The 19,279-nt window shown below is 49.1% G+C and overlaps 1 protein-coding gene across 8 annotated transcripts; it reads right to left on the reverse strand.

Moving 5' to 3' along the window:
- Positions 1–2,849: 2,849 nt before the first annotated feature.
- On the reverse strand, positions 2,850–7,981 carry MYADM (myeloid associated differentiation marker). 8 transcript variants are annotated; one of them, XM_074308108.1, is made up of 4 exons: positions 7,817–7,955; positions 6,829–7,041; positions 4,961–5,038; positions 2,850–4,652 (listed from the first exon to the last, which is right to left on the reverse strand). In XM_074308108.1, exon 4 carries the CDS (start codon positions 4,648–4,650, stop codon positions 3,685–3,687), a length of 966 nt encoding a protein of 321 aa, XP_074164209.1. In that variant the 5' UTR covers positions 4,651–4,652; positions 4,961–5,038; positions 6,829–7,041; positions 7,817–7,955; the 3' UTR covers positions 2,850–3,684. The 8 variants fall into 8 exon arrangements, with proteins under 8 accessions (XP_074164209.1, XP_074164212.1, XP_074164210.1 ...); XM_074308111.1 differs by having other exon boundaries at positions 4,961–5,041; XM_074308109.1 differs by having other exon boundaries at positions 6,829–7,030; positions 7,817–7,843.
- Between the last annotated feature and the right edge of the window lie 11,298 nt (positions 7,982–19,279).

Here is a 19,279-nt window from a genome sequence, read left to right on the forward strand (position 1 = left end):
GGAGGAGGAGGAGGAGGAGGAGGAGACAAGAGGGGTGGGGAGGGAGTCCCGGGGCCGGGGAGGGGCCGGGAGGGGGGCCGGAGGGCGCGGCGAGCCAGGACCCGCTGCTCGGGCTGAGCTGCGCTATGAGGAGGCTCTTGGGCACCTGCTGAAAAGTGGGGGCCCGGGGAAGGGGTGTTAACCGTGACGACCGAGAGGGCGGGACTTCCTCTTAAAGGTGCCCCCCAACCCCACCCCCGGCAGTCTGTGCATCTATCTGTCCGTCCCTCTCACACCCCCACGGACTAGCTCTAGCTCCCTGCCCCCCCTCCCCCAGTTCCCGAAAATTCCTCGTCTGACTCAGTCTCTCCCCGTCCCACCCAGACCCTCCCAGCTCTCTTCTCCAGCATCTCCCGCCTCCCCGCCTCTCTCTGAGTCTGTCTCGTCGTCTCTGTGGGGTGTGTCTCTGTCTCTCGTCTCTATCCCCCCATCTCTCCGTCTCCACTTGTTCTTCACTATCTCTGGGTCTGACTCAGTCTGTCTCAGTTCTCCCGGTCCCGCCCCCGTTGCCCTGGGCACCATCCGCCGCCCCTCACCGCCCGAAGCCGAAGGTAACGCGATGCATTGTGGACAATGTAGTCCAGCTGTAGCCTCGGAGGGCGCCTTGGGCGGAGTTGGAAACTACAGCCCCCAGCATGCCTCGCAGCAGCTCGGCCCCTAACAGCCTTGCAGCCCTCCCGGGCTGGGGAGTCGGGAGCCTGAGCCCAGCCCGGGCCTGGGACCTCCCTAGCAGCCCCTCGACCCTCCGGGGCTCTGTGGCTCCAGGCTTGCCTCTCGATCTCCTGCCAGCCCCTCCCCCGGGATCGCAGTGTCCGAGCTGGCACCTTGAAACCCTTTAGTCCCTAACTTGACAGAAAAGGAAACTGAGGCTCCGAGGAGCCAAGGCGTTGCTCGGAGCCGCCCAGCAGCACCAGGGGCAGAGCAGTGTCCATGCGCCAGCAGGTTAGGTCTCTGTCTCCCCGATTGTCCATCTCGGTGTCTCTCCGAGTCTGTCTGTTAGTCTTTATGTCAATCACCTGCCCTGCGTGGATTAGGGAAGAGCTCGGTCTGTCTTTCCGGCCTTCTTACCCCCCTCCCCCACACGCTTCGAGGCGGTGACGCCGGTCTCGCGTGTTCCTGCCGAGACCTGGACCCCTCCCCTTCGGGCTCGGCCGGCCCAAGCCGGCGCCTGCAACGTCCTCCTCCCCATCTCAGCCCCCCCCCCCCTTTACAAGAAGCCTTTCTCATCCCTCTTCATTCGGTGCCTTCCCACTGAGGGGAAATGCGTCTCCGGTGCCTTTCTAGGCCTGGGGCTGCCCATCCCCCACCCCTGGATCGGGCGGCCTGCAGAGCAGGGTCCGTGCTTCGCCTCCGTCTGCAGCACGTAGTCGCGCCTGGCACCTACTAGGAGCTTAATCAATGCTTCCGGCCCAGGCTCGAGAACTGGTCCCGGAGGCGGGGCCCCTCCCAGGCTCCTTCTCGCGTCGTTGTGGAGCCCCCTTGGGGCTCTGTGCCGGGCTTTAAGAATGTCTGGTTTCAGGATCCAACCCTAAGGTGGGGAGGGGGAGGAGTGGGTTGATCGGCCCCCCTCCCCCCAGCCGGGACCAGTCCGCTCCGAGGCCCCGCCCAGCGGCCTGGGCCCGGGGCGAGGTCTCACTTTCCCTTTCTCCCGCAGGATTTGCCCTCGGGCCGAGGCTGCCTGGGGCTGAGCATCAGGGCACGTGGCCCGCTTCCGGAGCCCTCTGGGCATGAGTTCTCCGGGGAGGGGGGGCGGGGCAAGCCTCCAGCCGCTTCCGGGCGCTTTCCAGGGAGTCCGGGGCCACTGGATATCAATCCCAGCTGGGAAATGGGGACAGCAGCAGCGGCGCCGGGCAGCCCAAGGGTGGAGCCCTTGTTGGGGACCACCTGCTCGGCTCGGGCCTCGGGCGCCTCAGGGCCCGGGAGGCAGGAGGGCTGGACCCCCAAGCCCAGCTCCCCCACCCACTTGACGCCATGACGGTCCCCAGGCCCCGATTCTCTGGGGTTTACTGGCAAACCGCCCGGTGAGGGACATGAGGCAAATAAGGGTTCGCCCCATTGTCCAGATGATGCAATGGAGGCGCCAGTGTGTGCTACAAAGTATCTGAGGCAGAATGTACTCAGTTCTCCAGGCCTCCCGGGTCTCCAAGGAAGAGGCAGCGTCTTCTCCGTGGGGGGGGGGGGGGAGTGCCCCAGGAAGCCGAGGGGATAAGTCTTGGGGCCAACTTTTGAGGCAAGGGGCAAATCCCCCCCAGCTTTAAAACAGCCTGAAGACCCGAGTTCAAATCCGGGGGCTCCGCTACCGGCGGGTTGGGCAAGTTCCTTCCCTTCTCTGGTTTCACCTTGCAAATGAGGAAGTAGGCCTAGAGCGGCCCAGAGGAGTCGGCCCTTCGGCGGAACTGGAACCTCGCCGATCCTCCCCTTCACTTGGGAGGGAGGTGCCCTTATCCCCATTTGGCAAACGAAAGCGAGGCCCGGAAGGACTGGCCTGGCCTGCCGGCCAGAGCTTCTAAGAATCTGAAACGGGATTGGAATCCACTTTCTGCCCTGTGACGCCGGCCCAGATGGAATCCATAGGATTTAGAGCTGAGACTCCTGTTCCTCCACCCCATCCCCATCTTAAAGATGAGAAAACTGAGGAAGCCCAAACTTGCCAGAAAGTGGGGTGCTAGGGGCCCAAGTCCCAGGCCAGGACGTCTCCCCCCCAACTTCCTGCCTTTTCAACCTCCTCCTCCCAGCCAGTGCCTAAGAGCCTCGGGAGTTTGGGGGCTGCCCCTTCCCTCTCACCCCAAAGAATCCACCAGAACAAACACTTCATATGTGGCCTTTATAGTGAGGTAAAAAAAAAAAAAAAATTGCAGATACTAATTGCAGATGTGTAGGGAGGAGGAGGGGCAGCATGTAACAGCATCACATCCAACACAGCAGACCCCCCAGATAAAGCAATGTGGGGCGCTCGGAAGGGGCGGCAGAACCCTCTCACACACACACAGCAACGGGGCGCAAGCAAGGACCCTCTGCTCCCTTCTCTCGGCTCCTCCAGATCCCTCCCACTGCCCCACAGTCTGAAGGAAACCGTGCGAGCAGATGGGGAGCCCAGTGCTCCCCTGCTGCCTCCCTGGGAGGACGAGGACTCTCTGGGGGAAGAGCTGCAGCAGGTGTTGGGATGACAGAGCCCAAGGTGGAGCAGGGCTTGGATCTGGGCCCTCCCACGGGAGAATCCTACACACCTCCAAGAATACATTTCGCACGTGGAAGCGAAGGTGCATTTGGCACAGAGAGGCTGCCCCGGCGCCTCCAGTCAAGCGGGAAGAGGATGGAGAAGGCGGCCACGGCCTTTTCCAGCTCTTTCAACATTCACGCGGGCTAAGGCACACAGGACTGGGGAGGGGAGCGGGCGGACCAACATGCTTTGGCAGTAGGAACCCGTGGCCCGGGGAGGGGGGGGGCGATGTGTGGCCCTAACCCCGAGTAGCTTCTGGTGGGATGGCCAGGGCTAAGAAGCTCAGCACCTTAGAAGGGGGTGGGGCAGGCAGAAGGGCAGAGTCGGGGAGAGCTGGCCAAGAGCAGGAGAGGGCGGTGGGGAGAGAAGCAGGCGGGGGACGGGACGGGATGAGGAGGAGTGAAGTGGAGAGGCCGGTGCCCGGCTCACACCCTGATGAAAACCAGCCAGGCCGAATGCACCAGGTCGGCCACGTAGGCCAGGAAATTGACCGCCGTGAGGATGGCCACCGTCAGGCGGCGATCCCAGTCGCACACGAAGTAGGCGTGGCGGTAGGGGCAGCTCGAGTCTTCCCGCCTGCGGGCCCGGCCCCCCCTGCGGTCATCGAACTGATAGAGGGGCCAGAGCACCAGGGCCGAGGCGTAGAGCGCCACCGCCAGGACGGCCAGGCCGGTGAGGAAGGTGGGGAACGGGATGGGCAGCTGGCCCGTGCAGTCGCCCAGGCTCAGGATGATGGCCACGGCGGACAGGATAAAGCAGATGCAGTAGACAGCCAGGCACCACTCCAGGGCGGGATGGCGCTGGTAGATGGGCGGGTCGCTGATGAAGGCGAAGATGATGCAGGCGACAAAGGTCTCCAGGACCTTGAGGAGGCCGGGGACGGTGGCCATGTAGCCTGTGACCTCCCCGGGCCGGGCCCTGGTCCAGGCTACCTCGGTGGCGTAGGCCAGGCAGGCCACGCAGGAGAAGAAAGTGGCCGCGATGGCGTGGTCCCGACTTCTGCCGTGGCTCATGAACTGCACGTAAGTGGTGGGGTAGATGATGGAGGCCGAGAGGCAGAGCAGGGTGGCGTAGCACGCGTACGTGATGGGAAAGTTGCGCCAGGAGAGCGGGAACCGGGGCTGTAAGCCGGCCATCTCCACCAACAGAATCACCAGCGTCATGGCAAAGCAGAAACACCAGGCGAACATTGTCCAGTTGCCCATGACCCCGACCCAGGCCCCCACGTGGACCACCAAGGAGAAGGCCACGCAGGTGGACAGCAGCTGCAGCAGCCGCAGCAGGCCCAGCTTGGATGTCAGGGCCCGAGGAGAGCCCACTATGGTGGGGGAGCCCAGGCCAGAGCTGGTGGTGGTGGTGGTCACCGTGGTCCGAGTCACAGTCACCGGCATGGCTGGGGGACAGGAGGCTGATCAGATAAGAGGCTGGCCAGTTCAGTCCACTTCCCCTCCCCAGTGTGTGAGAGATCCCGCCCTGGGGAAGCTGGACTGGACTTTAGAGGTGACCTCATCTCAGGAGGGGCCCCACCCTGCCTGGGGGGGGCTGCTGTCCATTCAGGCAGCCCAGAAAGTCCCCACATTGACATCCAGACTTCCTGTGTGAGTGGGTGTGGGTGTGGGTGTGGGTGTGTGCAGCCTCCAGCCCTGGGAGCCACTCCGGGTTTGTAGAGCCCCCACCTCACACGTGCTGGGGCCCCCCTACCTGCAAGCTCCGGTCACACTCCTTCCAGGGCAGGCAGATCCGATGGACGGACAGGTGGTGGCCTGGCTGCTCCCTAAGCTACTGGGAGGAAGGGACAGAGAGAGACAATGGGAAGGTCACCCGGGGGCGGGCCGGCCCACGCTGGGCTGCTGTCTATACAGGCAGCTACCTCAGCCCATTGGCCCAGAAAGTCTCCAAAGTGACATCTGGACTTCCTCTCAGAGGGAGAGTGTGAGTGTGCACGTGTGTCTGTGTATGTGTGCATGTTTATCAGTGTGTGTATTTATGCGTACGTGTGTGAGCTTGTGTCAGTGCATGTGTATATACATATGTTGGTGTGTCTGTGTGTGCATGTCAGTGTGTCCATGTGTGAGTGTGTCAGTGTGTGTGTGTCAGTGTGTATGTACCTGTATGTGTGTCAGTGTGCATGTGTGTATATGTGAATGTGTGTATGTATGTCAGTGTGCATGTGTCAGTATGTCGTGTATGTGTGTCAGTATGTGCCAGTGTGCATGTGTGTCAGTGTGCATGTGTGTCAGTGTGCATGTGTGTGTGTGAGTGTGTGTCAGTGTGCATGTGTGTCAGTGTGTATGTACATGTGCATCTATCAGTGTGTGTGTATGTGTCAGTGTGTCCGTGTGTGTATCAGCGTGCACGTGTGTATATGTGAGTGTGTCCAGGCTCCAGCCCCGGGAGGCACTGGGGTTTATAGGGGCCCCCCCAGCTGCAATCTGGGGTCACACTGTCCATGGACACAGGTGACAGCCCGGCTACTTTGCGAAGCTACAGGGGGTGGGAAGATCACCCAGTGGCCACTTGGGACCCTGCCAGGCACAAAGCCTCGGCCCCCACGCATCTCAGGGCCCGCCCTCATCCTAGAGGGGAACTGTGGAGGGGCCAGCGTGGCAGCGGAAGGGTTAAGGGCGTGGCTGCCGGAGGGACCGAGGCGGGAGCCTCAGACCAGGGAGTGGGCCGCAGAGGAGGCCAGCAGCCAGAGCTCGCCTTATAAGGTCCTTATAAGGGCCGTCTTAAACTCGGGATTTGCCGCCCCTCCCCCTCCCGGGGCTGTGGCCGGCGGGGGCGGGATCCCCTCGGGGGACCAGACCCCGGGGTGCCAGACAAGGATCTGGGCGGGCTCCCCGGCCCGGGGTCAGGTTACCCTCCGCTTCCCACCACGCCCGCTGGAAACCACATTGGCAGGAGGCTCCCGGCGGGTAAGTGGCCGTCCTGCCCAGCCTAGCCCGCGGCCTCCCCGGCCCTCCCACGTGCCGAGGGGCATCCATGCCTGGGTCACCAGCCCGGTCCGCCTCCTCCCGATCCACTCCTCCAACGGCGGCGAGGAGGACGTGAGCTAGGTGTCCCGGACGGACGCGGGGGAGGGAGGGAGGGGGCGGCACCGCCCCCGCCTGAGGTAACGGCTCTGGAATGCACAGCTGGAGGGAGGGGAGACCCGAGGGCCGGGGGAAACGCCCCTTAACCCCTTTCGGGCCGGGGCTTCCCCAGCCGCATTCCGAAGTCCGTTAGATAGCATCTTTGCCAGATCCGAACCCCAGGCCCCCCCTCCCATTGACATCTCGGACCCCCCTCACCACCCAAGGGCCCCCGTGGTCCCGCTCTCCCAGGGCACCCCTAGTCCTCCTCCGGCTAAAAGGCACCAGGGCCCTTCAGGGGCTCAGGCAGACGGTTCGAGTCTCCTGCCCCTCCGGGATCCAGGCACAAGCCCTCCTAGGGGGTCCTGGACTGAGACACAGGCGTCCCCTCCATCTACCTCAGAGCCCCCCAAGAGCCCGCGGTCCCAGAGAGCTAAAGAAGTCCCCAAGCTTGGACCCTGAAGGGTTAAACGGGGCCCAGGTCCGGGGGCGGCTCACCTCGAGGTCCACGGGTTCCCTCTCGGGTCCTTGTGGTGAGTGTGGGAGAGCCCAGGTCTGGGGCTGGGGTGGGAGGAAGGGAGTGAGAGCTCTTCTGGGGCGGGCCCAAGGCGGAGGCGGGGTCGGCCCCGGGAACTCTCCGAGAGGACGCTAGGGTTTTCCCAGACCCTAGCCGCGGGCGGGTCAAGCTAGAGAGACTCTCCTATGGGGACACTGAGGCAAAGTAAAAATCCCAATCTCCGCCCCTCGGGAACCTCCCCACTCCTTCTGCTGGCCACGCCCCGCCCCCACCAGGCGTCTCCCCCAGCCCAAGCTGGGGAGGGAAGGGGGAGACTGAAGTCACTATTTCCATGGTGACGACAAACAGGAAGCGACAACAGAAGGGGAAGATGGGAGGGGGATGGGGGGGGTCCTCGAGTCCGGAATGTGAGGGTGGGGTGGGCGGGGGCGTAGCTATAGCAACGGGCGTATTTACTCCTTATTTGGGAATGATGTCCCCTACTATTCAGGTCTCATCCTCCGAGAGCTAGAGGGCTAAAGGCCCTGAGATCCCGGAGCCACCTGGATCCCAAAGGAAGCCAAGGCTGGGGGAGGCGGGGGGGGGGCCAGTCCAGAGGCCCGAGCCTCCCAATGCCTCCGCTCTGCCTAAAGGGATGTCGGGGCAGGGACGCCTGCGTGCGAGGCTGGTGGGGAAGGCCTGGCCCGGGTCCCCGCGGGGCTGCCCGGAGCCCAGAGAAAGGGGGACTGGGAAGAGCACGCCTGGGTCCTTCAGCAAGGCGGGGCTTGTTAAAGCCAGACACCTGGGTTCCGGAGAAAGGGGGGATGGGAAGAGCACGCCTGGCCCTAGAGCCAGGCGGGGCTTTAGAACCGGACACCTGGGTCCTGGAGAAGGGCGGAGCTTAAAGGGTCCTCCGGACAGGATGGGGGGGGGGGCGGCGGCCTGGGCTGCCCGAGTCCTGCCCTCCCTGTCCCAATCCCAGTCACTTACTGCGCTGCCTTCGGGTCCCACGTCTGGGCCTCGCTTTGGCCCTGCTGGAGGGTGGGACTGGGAGGGGGGCTGCGGCTGGAGCAGGGAGTGCTGAGCCCGGTGGAGCCAACCGAGACACCAGGACTGGACCGGCTCCGCCTCTCCGCCCCGCCCCTCCGCTCACCTCCGCTGAGGCGGCCAAGGGCCGTTGTCTGGGTGGCTTTGCCTGCCCGTCCCGGCCGAACGGGGTCAGCCTGCAGATGTCTGGAGTCTGGGGCCAGGGCGGGACTTGAGGGGCCGCAGAATACCGCTGGTGATGTTGGGGGGCGGGGGAGCAGAGCAGGGGAGGAGACTCCGAGAAGCGGGGGCTTCAGCACCTCCCGGGCAAACTCGGGCAGAGACCCCGCAAAGACACATGTCAGGAGCCCCCCAGGACCCCAGCCCACACTCCGAGGCTCCCCTTGGGGCACCTGTGGAGAGCCTGGACGGGCTGGGGCTGAATAAAGCCTTGTTGGCCCTCTGCCACTTCCTGCCCATTTCCCCCAGATTTGGGGCCTAGGGGTGTCTGGAGCCCTGGCTCCCGTTAGCAGGCCTCAGGCGCTCTGGGGTTGAACACTCCTGCACAGGGAAGGAGGAACAAGACAGATCTCCCTTAGTGCTCCCCAGGCCCAGGGGCTTCTACCCCTCGCCCCAGCTCTCCCACTAACGCTTTCCTCTGACTGGCCCAGGACTCATCTCCTTCCCCCCTGGGCCGGCCCACACCAAAGAGCCTGTCCTCAGGTAGTCCCAGTTAAAAATGGCTGCCAAAAGGGGTGGTTCACCTCCCTGAACTAGAGGACATTCGGAAATGCAAAATGGACAACTTTGACTACATTAAGCAGGTTTTGCGCAAAATCAACACAAATAAGATTAAAAGGGAAGCATAAAGCTTGGGGGGGGGGGAATTTTACTAGCCAGTGTTTCTCACAAAGGCCTCATTTCCAAAACATAAACTGTGTCAAATTTATAGCAATACAAGTCATTCCCCAGCTGAGAATGGTCAAAGGACATGAACAATTTTCAGATGAATTAAAGCTATCTAGAGTCATGTAAAAATACTCTAAATTGATTAGAGAAATGCATATTAAAACTACTCTGAGATACCACTAAGATGACAGGAAAAAGTTGGAGGGGATGTGGGAAAGCTGGGACACTGATGCATTGTGGGTGGAGTTGTGATGATCCAACCATTCTGCAGAGCAATTTGGGACTATGCCCAAAGGGCTGTCAAACTCAGCATACTTTGATGCAGCAGTGTCACTAATGGGTATGTATCCCAAGGAAGTCAGAAACCAGAAAAGGACCACAAAATGTTTCTAGCAGGTTTTTATAGAGGCCAAAAAAGTGCTGAATAAGTTATATGAAAGTAATGGAATGTTCTATAAAAAATGAACAGGCTGATTTGAGAAAGGCCTGGAAAGACTTACATGATCTGATGCTGAGTGAAACAAGCAGAACCAGGAATACCCTGTATACAGTAACAAGATTGTGCATTGATCGACTATGAAAGATCTGGTTCTTCTCAGTAGCTCAGTGCCAAAGCAGTCCCTATAAACTTGGGATGGAAAACGCCTGCCCTATGCATTCAGAGAGATTAATATGAAGGCAATGTAAATCAACACGTGCTATGTTGACTTTTTTCCTTTCATAGTTTCTCCCTTTTGTTCTGATTTTTTTCTTCTAACATGATTCATAAAGAATTGTGAGGTTTTTTTTCTTTAAAAATAAATGTACATATATAACCACAAAAAAATTGGCTGCCAAAGTGAGCGAAGTCCGCCAGCATTCGTCTGACCTCACCCCTCTCCTGCTTAAGGAGCTCCCCAGCTCCCTATTGCCCTAGGGCAAATATTAGCTCCCAAGTTTGCCCTTTAGAAATCTGGCTAGCCAAATCCCCTCCTCTGTATCAGTCTGATGACCATATGGCCAGCATGGCGGTAGCTGACTAAAGAGCCCTGAATCATGCTGGCCCCATTGGAATTTTTATGATCAGTCCAAATTAGTTTATCTTTAAAACAAATTAAGTCAAAAGGCCTATATGATGTCTAAATCAGAGTAGGGGTGTTTCCACCCCTGGTTTGAGGAAAGAGGCTTCCTCCCTTAAGAGAAGCTGCCATAGCATCCCCATCCATCCCTCCTCAACAGCCCCACTTCCTCTCTCCCTTGCCCCTTCTACTAGTGCTACTAGTGTTTCCCCCTGTACTTAATGCACCACCAAGACCTCCTTAGCTCTAGGACTGATAATGGCTTCACGCTGCCCAGAGAACAAAATCCATGGACCCTACTTCTCTATTCATCTCACACTTTCCATGTCTGTCTCTTTGACTTGCAGCCCTATTCCTGTTAAAATGTTTATCATTGTGGTTAGTGTATGCTGTGTATTACATTATGTAATTGAATTTACTTATAACATACCTGATATCTCTAAAGTGGTTTTAAAATGCCCAAAGGTAAATCAATGATTTTTCTATGTGATCATTTGGAAATGCAATTGGTATCTAAGTTTATTGCTTGTGTTCTTAGTTCTACATTGTACTGGATTTCTAAATCTTTATTGTGAAATTTAAAAGACCATTGCAAACCAGAAACGTTACTAGACAGAACTTCCCTTTTCATCTGGATGTTGTTGTGTATGAATTAGGCCTTTAAAAAAATGTGATTTTTAAAATAGATATTTGAAAACTTAAATTTGAGTTATATTTAGTTATAGAACAGATAATATTTCTACTAAAAATAACTTATCACTTATTTGATGCATGTCCAAAACCTCAGACTATAGGTAGTTCTAATGTATAAGGGTTAACAAATGTTAACTTTTAAATTTTCTTATTATTGAATGTAGCTGCTTCAAACTTGATAACTTTAGATGGGTTTTTAGATGTGATTAGTATATAATACCAATGTTGAGATGAATTATTTTCTGTGGAAGATCATATGGAAGGAAATTTAACTAAATTAAGGTCACCTGATTAGTAATGAATGTGTCTCAAGTTTTAAATACATAATATTGGTTTTAGTATTGTATTTCTAAAATTTTTATATTGTATAATTTGATAAAAGAATAAATGACTTAAGAAGCTATTAGGAAAAAAAATTAAAATAATTTTTTTTAAAAAGCTAATTTTAGTTTAGTTTAATACATAGGTATTTGGAGTTATTGTTTTAGTTAAGTTAATTTTAGTGTAATTAGTTTAGCTTAGTTAATACATAGGTATTTTGAAAGGGCAAACTGGTCATTTGTACAATTAGAAAGAAAGCTCCCATTATAAAATCTCCTTTATAAGCCTACAAGGATTCCTAGAACCATCTATTCATGAATTCTTATCAATTCTTTATAGGGGTCGTCTATATTCCTGTTAAAAGTAAATGAGATACAAAATGAGGATCCTTTCACAAAATGGGACTAAAATTTTCAGGCCTACTTCTAATGTACAGTGGATATATTTAAAGAGAAAGAGAAGAAAAAGATTGAGTAAATGTTTAAAGGCCTGGCAAACTTTGTTATGGTGATAAGGCTAATTTAAATGGTTATCTTTTTCTTTTTCATCTATAAAAGTTTAATTTCCTCCCCATTGTAAACACATTTTGATTAAAGGAAGGTAACTAGGAATTTTGTAATAATTAGGAATTTATTTTGTCACAATACTTTGGGGATTAATTGATGTTATTTTAAAATATTATACCAACTTAATTTTGATAAATTCCAATTTTAAAGATATATTTTTGCTTTAAAATTGAAAAAGTGCTTGAACTAAATCTGTCATTTTAAAGATTCCCAATTAATTTACTTCACAAAAACTTAGTGATTATTCCTTTTTTTTTTTTTTTTTTTTTTTGGCTGAATCAATTGGGGTTAAGTGACTTGCCCAGGGTCATACAGGTAGGAAGGATTAAGTGTGAGACCAGATTTGAACTCATGTCCTCCCGACTTCTGGGCTTCTCCCTATCCACTGCGAAATAAATGATTATTTCTTTAAACTTTAAACTTTTTGAAAAGGGGAAATATTTTTAGGAAGAAATGTTTATTGTTAGAACTCTTACAAGGTGCTAAGGCATTGGAATGGATAGGCATAATTATCTAATTTAGCTTGGTACTTAACAGTTCTCTAGTTCAGTAATGTACTTACTAGAATTCCACAAGATTCACATCTTTAAGAGAGCATATATAAGGAGGAGCTCCCACAAGCCCACAGAGAACCCAGAAGCCCACTCTTTTGGAGGCAGAGTTCATTCCATTTTCCACCTTTGTGCTGGCTGGAGGCTGAGGGACAAACCTTTGGATTCAGAGACTTTGGAAGAGCTAGGCCTCTATTAAAGCTAATCGGGCCCAGGAAAAGATTCAGGATTTTGAAGGACACAATAAAGGATCTGTACTTTTAACTCCTGGCTCCATTTGGGATTATTGAACTGAACTGAAACTAAGGCTGCCTCCAGAAGCTCCCCAGGAAACCTGCTCCCAGAGAATGATTATATTTTTAGAGAAGAGAACATTACAGTTTACAAAAATTTTTTTTGTAAAAAACTTTTGTGTGAGTTTAGGTGGCCTATTAAATGTTCATTTGTAAGGGACTTTACTGAAAAAATTATCTGAGACTGATAATGATTATGTCCACACCTGCTGCTTTTGGTGAGACTTCAGGACTCTGAACTTTCTAGAGTTTTTATGCTTGCTATTTAAGACCTTGGGAGGGAGGAGCAGAGCCGAGCTGGCAAAGTAAAGGCGGGAAGTCTGTGAGCTGTCCCGCCAACACCTCCAAGTACTTGGAAACGGTGACTCTAAGCAAATTTTAGAGCATCAGAACCCCCAGAAAGATGGAGTGAAGCAATTTTCCAGCCTGGGACAACTTAGGTCTGTAGGAAAGGTCCATCGCACCCACATGAAAGTGGAGGACAATGGGATCAGACTGTAGGAGCCGCCGAATGGGCACCTAGAACATCAGCGTTTCGAACTCGCAGCCCGCAGATGGTAAAGGGTCAAATAACTGTTTGGGAGGATGTTTGAGGGGCTCTGTCAGCTCTGAGGATGTTGCTTTTCCATACTCGGATCCAGCAAGGAGCTGCTCGAGCCAACCAGAGCTTGCAGCTGCAGTGGGGCAGGGACCCTCCTGGAGGTTCTGGGCCAGAAAATTCTGAGTGGGATCTTCCATCTGGAAGCACTCAAAGCAAGGTATTCTGTCTCCAGCAGCCCTTACCTCGGAAACTGAACTGGAGAATAAGGTGAGTTTCTACAAATCAGTCTTGGGCTTTGGGCTCCACATTCTTTCCTGATTGTACAATAACTGTAGCTGTTAAGTGTGTGAGTTCCACAAAGGCCCACTTAGGGACAGGATCAGCCTACCAGCAGCCTTCCTTGGGGCCCACCTAGACACTGGACTGCTACCAGGGACATGGTCTTTTGCTGGATCCATTTAACTCGTCATTCAAGCAAAGGAACCCCAAATCTTTTACGTCGAGAAGCTTCTTCCTGCTAGGACTGGGAAGAGGCCTGGCTCGGCCTTACGGGCCCACTGGAGAATGAGTTTGGGGACCTGGAAGCTGATTGAAGCCGCAGCCGGTGGGTGGCCAGTGTCAGGATGAGAAATAATACGGTATGTAGTGTTGGCCATCATAGGAAAGTGTCAGCTGGAACAGAGAGGAGACAAATCCAGAGAGAAGGGAGAGAGCCGGTAAAGGGTGGGTGGCCAAGGTACTCGTGCCAAAGTGTTTAAAGGAGTTTAGACATTGGGTGGAGAGGATAATGAGCTGGGGATGGGGAGAGTCCAGTTGGCATGGAAACAGGAATAGCAATACTTGTAGGTAGAGACTTTCCACCCCTAGGTTCAATCATTGGATAAACGAATTCACTTATAAAGAGCTGACTTTATTCCAACTATATTTTTAAAAAATATGTTCTGCAAACAACAATGAATTTGTTTCTGATCTAATTTCAGTAATCAAGAGAACAATAACTAGGTCCCACAAAGAGAACTATCAATACCTAATTATTCTTATTTATTTTGCTGAGGCAATTGGGGTTAAGTGACTTGCCCAGGGTCACACACCCAGAACGTGTTAAGTATCTGAGACCAGATTTGAACTCGGGTCCTCCTGACTTCAGGGCTGGTGATCTGTCCAGTGCACCACCTAGCTGCCTATATCCAATTATTCTTGCCTCATTTTGAAACATTAAGGACCTTATTTCATACAGATTATATATTAGTAACAAGTATATAACTGATTAGGTCAAATATTGTACCGTTTTAAAACATTAAGGACTTTATTTCCTGTACATGTGTGTGTGTATAAATAGGTATGTTATTGACTAGGTCAAATATTGTAATATTTTAAAGCATTAAGAACTTTATTTCATATATATATATATATACATATATATAGGTATGTTATTGACTAGGTCAAATATTGTAATATTTTAAAGCATTAAGGACCTTATTTCATATATATATATATAAATAGGTATGCTATTGACTAGGCAAATATTGTAATATTTTGAAACATTAAGGACTTTATTTCTCATATATATATACACATATATATATATATAGGTATGTTATTGACTAGGTCAAATATTGTAATATTTTGAAGCATTAAGGACGTTATTTCATATATATATAAATAGGTATGTTATTGACTAGGTCAAATAATGTAACATTTTGAAGCATTAAGGACCTTATTTCATATATATATATGAGTATTTACCTGATTGTGATATGACATATTTTCAGATTGAAATCAGCGAGATATTGCATACTTGCTCATTTATTCAATTGACTATTTGCTCTGATTATGGAAATTTGCTCTAAAAGAGGAAGCAGGGACAGGATTATAAAGGCAGCAAACTGGTTCTTCAGGCTTAAGCCTAAAGGAACACACATGGCAGCATCAAGCATCCTTAGCTCTGTTTGCCTTCAGGTAAGAGTGAAAGTTCACAACAATGCAATAACATCACCTCATAGTTAGAAATAATCAGGTGGAAACCCCAGTAACACGTGGGAAACTGAGCCAGAAGGTTCCCACCTGAAGTGAAGCCACAGGGGGTTTCCCCAGCTTTTGCTCAGATGCAGACCTTCACCTGTAACACTTCAGGATCACATCCTTCTGAGCAGCAGCTTCTGTGCGAGCTTTGTTCGAATGGCGGTTACTGATTAATCCAGCAGATAACCCTACCGGACTTCAGAACTCAAAACAATATAAGTTTTAGTCCAAGAGATTTTATTTCAAATGGCGAGTTTCACTAATCACAGTTTCAGGTAGGTTCAGCTCTAAAGGATCACATCCCCTAAATAGGATTGACCTTTGGTAACAGAGATTCTTTACAAGAAAATTCCCACTTTATCTTGATATCTAGCTCTAAGTTCAACATTACACAAATAATTTTGCTTTAAGATGTTCAATAACCAACAACCTAGTTGCCATCTTTCTTTATAGTCAAATGGTATTTACAATAGGGAGATTTTTATAAGCCACCAAGAAAAATACTAGTTAAATTAGCCTTATCACAATAACAAAGTTTGCCAGGTTTCACACACAAGATGAACGTGTTTTCACTTTTTTTTTTTTTTTTTTTTTTTTTTGAGGCTGGGGTTAAGTGACTTGCCCAGGGTCACACAGCCAGGAAGTATTAAGTCTCTGAGATCAAATTTGAACTCGGGTCCTCCTGAATTCAAGGCTGGTGCGCTATCCACTGCGCCACCTAGCTGCCCTGTTTTTACTTTTTCTTAAGTTTAAACTCATTCTTGTATAAAAATCAATCATTAGAAATCACTTCTATATAATAAGCAGACTTTCAAATCCTCATTAAATCCATCCTTTGGGAATTTCATCCCCTATAAGAGACCTTTTTTTCCCCACAGCTGATGACCTTGCTTGCAAGAAACCTGGAAAGCTTACAAATGAAAGGGTATCAGTGGGGCTCTGGAGAAGGGGCTAAGCTTGCTGCTTTTGCCTGCTTACCCTATCTGTCTTCCGGGCTGTTAGGGTCTGTGCTCTTTGACCCCGTGAAGTGGAATAGAGAAGACAATACTTCTGTGGTACATCCTTACCCACTAAGGCAAATACTTTGAATAAGCAGAAATCACCAATTTTAGATTTTAACATTATGACAATACCTTCAAGTGACTTAATTAAGAATCTTGCCATTTTTATAAGTGATAGTCAAATTTTCTTAGTTATAAGTTGCTCTAAACTTACAAGCAAAGGTGAAAATATCCAATTCCCTAAAACCACAGCTACAAAACACTATTAAACGGAGTTAGCAGGACTGATAACAGGTTTTACAGATTCCACCTTTTAGTTCAGTTCATAACATGCAAGTTGCTGGATAACAAGCCAAATCTGGGTTCTACATTCAGAAAGAACCCACCTATTACTTGTCAATTACTGTTTACTAAGTCTCATCATTCAGTAGTGGATCAAATTGGTGGGATTTTCTTTTTCCAACCTGTTGCAATTCTGGGGGCTCTCAGAAGGGCTTGGGTTCCCCATTCCCATTTCCTTAATTGAGTTCCCTTTTGTTTAAGAGAGAAAACAAGGCAATCCTTAAAATCTGGATACAATGATCTATCACGAACATGAATAAGAGCCATAGCAGTTATGATCAAGTTTGCAATAACATACACCAATTTTTTTTTTATTCATTTTTCCAAATTATCCCCTCCCTCCCTCCACTCCCTCCCCCCGATGGCAGGTAATCCATACATTTTACATGTGTTACACTATAACCTAGATACAATATATGTGTGTAAATACCATTTTCTTGTTGCACATTAATTATTAGCTTCTGAAGGTATAAGTAACCTGGGTAGATAGACAGTAGTGCTAACAATTTACATTCGCTTCCCAGTGTTCCTTCTCTGGGTATAGTTATTTCTGTCCATCATTGATCAACTGGAAGTGAGTTGGCTCTTTATGTTGAAGATTTCCACTTCCATCAGAATACATCCTCATACGGTATCATTGTTGAAGTGTACAATGATCTCCTAGTGCTGCTCATTTCACTCAGCATCAGTTGATATAAGTCTCTCCAAGCCTCTCTGTATTCCTCCTGCTGGTCATTTCTTACAGAGCAATAATATTCCATAACCTTCATATACCACAATTTACCCAACCATTCTCCAATTGATGGACATCCATTCAACTTCCAGTTTCTAGCTACAACAAAAAGAGCTGCCACAAACATTTTGGCACTTACAGGTCCCTTTCCCCTCTTCAGTATTTCTTTGGGATATAATCCCAATAACAGCACTGCTGGATCAAAGGGTATGCACAGTTTGATCACTTTGGGGTCATAGTTCCAAATCACTCTCCAGAATGGCTGGATTCTTTCACAACTCCACCAACAAAGTATTAGTGTCCCAGTTTTCCCACATCCCCTCCAACATTCATCATTATTTGTTCCTGTCATTTTAGCCAATCTGACAGGATACACCAATTTTTTAAAATTTAATTTTATTTTTTTATTATACCTTTTTATTTACAAGATATATGCATGAGTAATTTTCCACCACTGACAATTGTCAAGCCTTTTGTTCCAATTTTTCCTCTTCTTCCCCCCATCTTCCTCCCCCAAATGGCAGATTGACCATGTTTTTGTTCCAATTTTTCCTCTTCTTCCCCCCATCTTCCTCCCCCAAATGGCAGATTGACCATGTTACATATGTTAAAATATAAATTAAATACAATATATGTATATATGTCCAAATAATTGTTTTGCTGTACAAAAAGAATTGGACTTTGAAATAGAACATACACCAATTTTATAAGCTATATTAAAATTGACTAGCACTTAACTTTGGTTTGTAAGAAGCCTAAATTCTAGCTAAATGTTCCAATCAAAATTGATTACCTTTTGGTTGTTTCCCAATTCACAAAGAACTTTTCTCTTTTTGTGAGCTGGGATTTAAGGGTCAGTTCTTATTCTAAAGTGAGGCTTTCACCCTAAAATTTTCACTGACAGCCCCCCAACCTAACAGACCTGCCTCTTGATTTTCTTTCACTTTCCTAACCACCCACCCTTGTTACAGTCAGGGAGGGAGAAAGGGCGGGGGGAGAAAGAGAAAGAGATGCTCTTGCCTTTATGCACTATCTGTTTAGTCCACAGAAGCCCAGATTTGGGGATTCCATTAATTACTGATCAGGTGACTTTTAAGTGAGTTGCCTGTACTTCCAAATTACCTTACACACACACAATTACCTTACCTCAACATCGCTATTATAAATTGGCTATCTAAACCAAATTAAACTAAAAAAAATCAATATAAATTGGTAATCTAAAAATCCATATAAAGTTATCAAGTATAAAGCAGTTAAATATCCCAAAATGGCAACTTTCATGTAGTATTTGTCCTACACTAAGCACTTTTACAATTGTGTGATCTTCTAAATAATCCTGGGAGATGGGTTCTCTTTTATCCATTTACAGAAGAACAGCTTGTATTGCTGTTGTAACCCAAGAAGGGATTTCTAGCTTGGGGTATGTCATTTTTACTGTGGCCTCCTAATGACTGTATACAGTAATTGTGTTCAAGGTAATTCTGTCAGTACAATAAATTCAAATTCACTTAGGAACAAGAACTCAGTATCCCTTTCTGGAGCCACTTAGGCACTGAGGTGCTATCAGTAATGTGGTCTTTTGCTGGGTTGTTCTTCCTATCATTAAAAATATATAGAAAAACTGAAAATTTACAGGTCCCTAGGAGGATTTCTGAAAACTTCACAAAACTCCTGAAGCTTGGGACAATGTACTCTCCACCCAAGAATCAGAATCCAACTTTAGTAAAGAGTTAAAGGTGAAGGGATAGACTAGGGAAATGAGCAAGCAGCAGAAAAAGATTCTAATCATAAAAAGTTATTTTGGTGACAAGATCAAAACATATAACTAGAAGGTGACAAAATCAAATCTCCTACACCCAAAGCTTCCAAGAAAAATATAAATTGGTTTCAAGTCATGAAAGAGTTCAGAAAGGATTTTCAAAATCAAGAAAGGGCAAAAATTGAGAAGAAAAATGAGAATGATGCAAGAAAATAATGAAAAATAGGTCAGTACTTGGGGAAAGATACACACACACACACACACACACACACACACACACACAGACACACACACACACACCCCTAAAGAAAATAGCACATTAAAAAGCAGATTAGACCAAATGGTAAAGTAAGTACAAAATGTTAATGAGAAGAGTGCCTTAAAAAGCTAAGTTGGCCAAATTGTGAGGGGGGGCGGGGAATTCACTTAAGAAAGCAACTCCTTTAAAAAGTAGAATTGGGCAAATGGAAAAGGAGATAAAAATCTCACTAAACAAAGAATTTCTTAAAAACTAAAATTGAGCAAATGGAAGTTCATGACTTTGAGAAATACAGAAACAATAAAACAAAATGAAAAGCATGAAAAAATAGAAGACAATAGGAAGCATCTCATTGGAAAAACAAGTGAGCCTGAAAATA

The sequence above is a fragment of the Sminthopsis crassicaudata genome, chromosome 3 (genome assembly GCF_048593235.1).
Source record: "Sminthopsis crassicaudata isolate SCR6 chromosome 3, ASM4859323v1, whole genome shotgun sequence".
Lineage (NCBI taxonomy): Eukaryota > Metazoa > Chordata > Mammalia > Dasyuromorphia > Dasyuridae > Sminthopsis > Sminthopsis crassicaudata.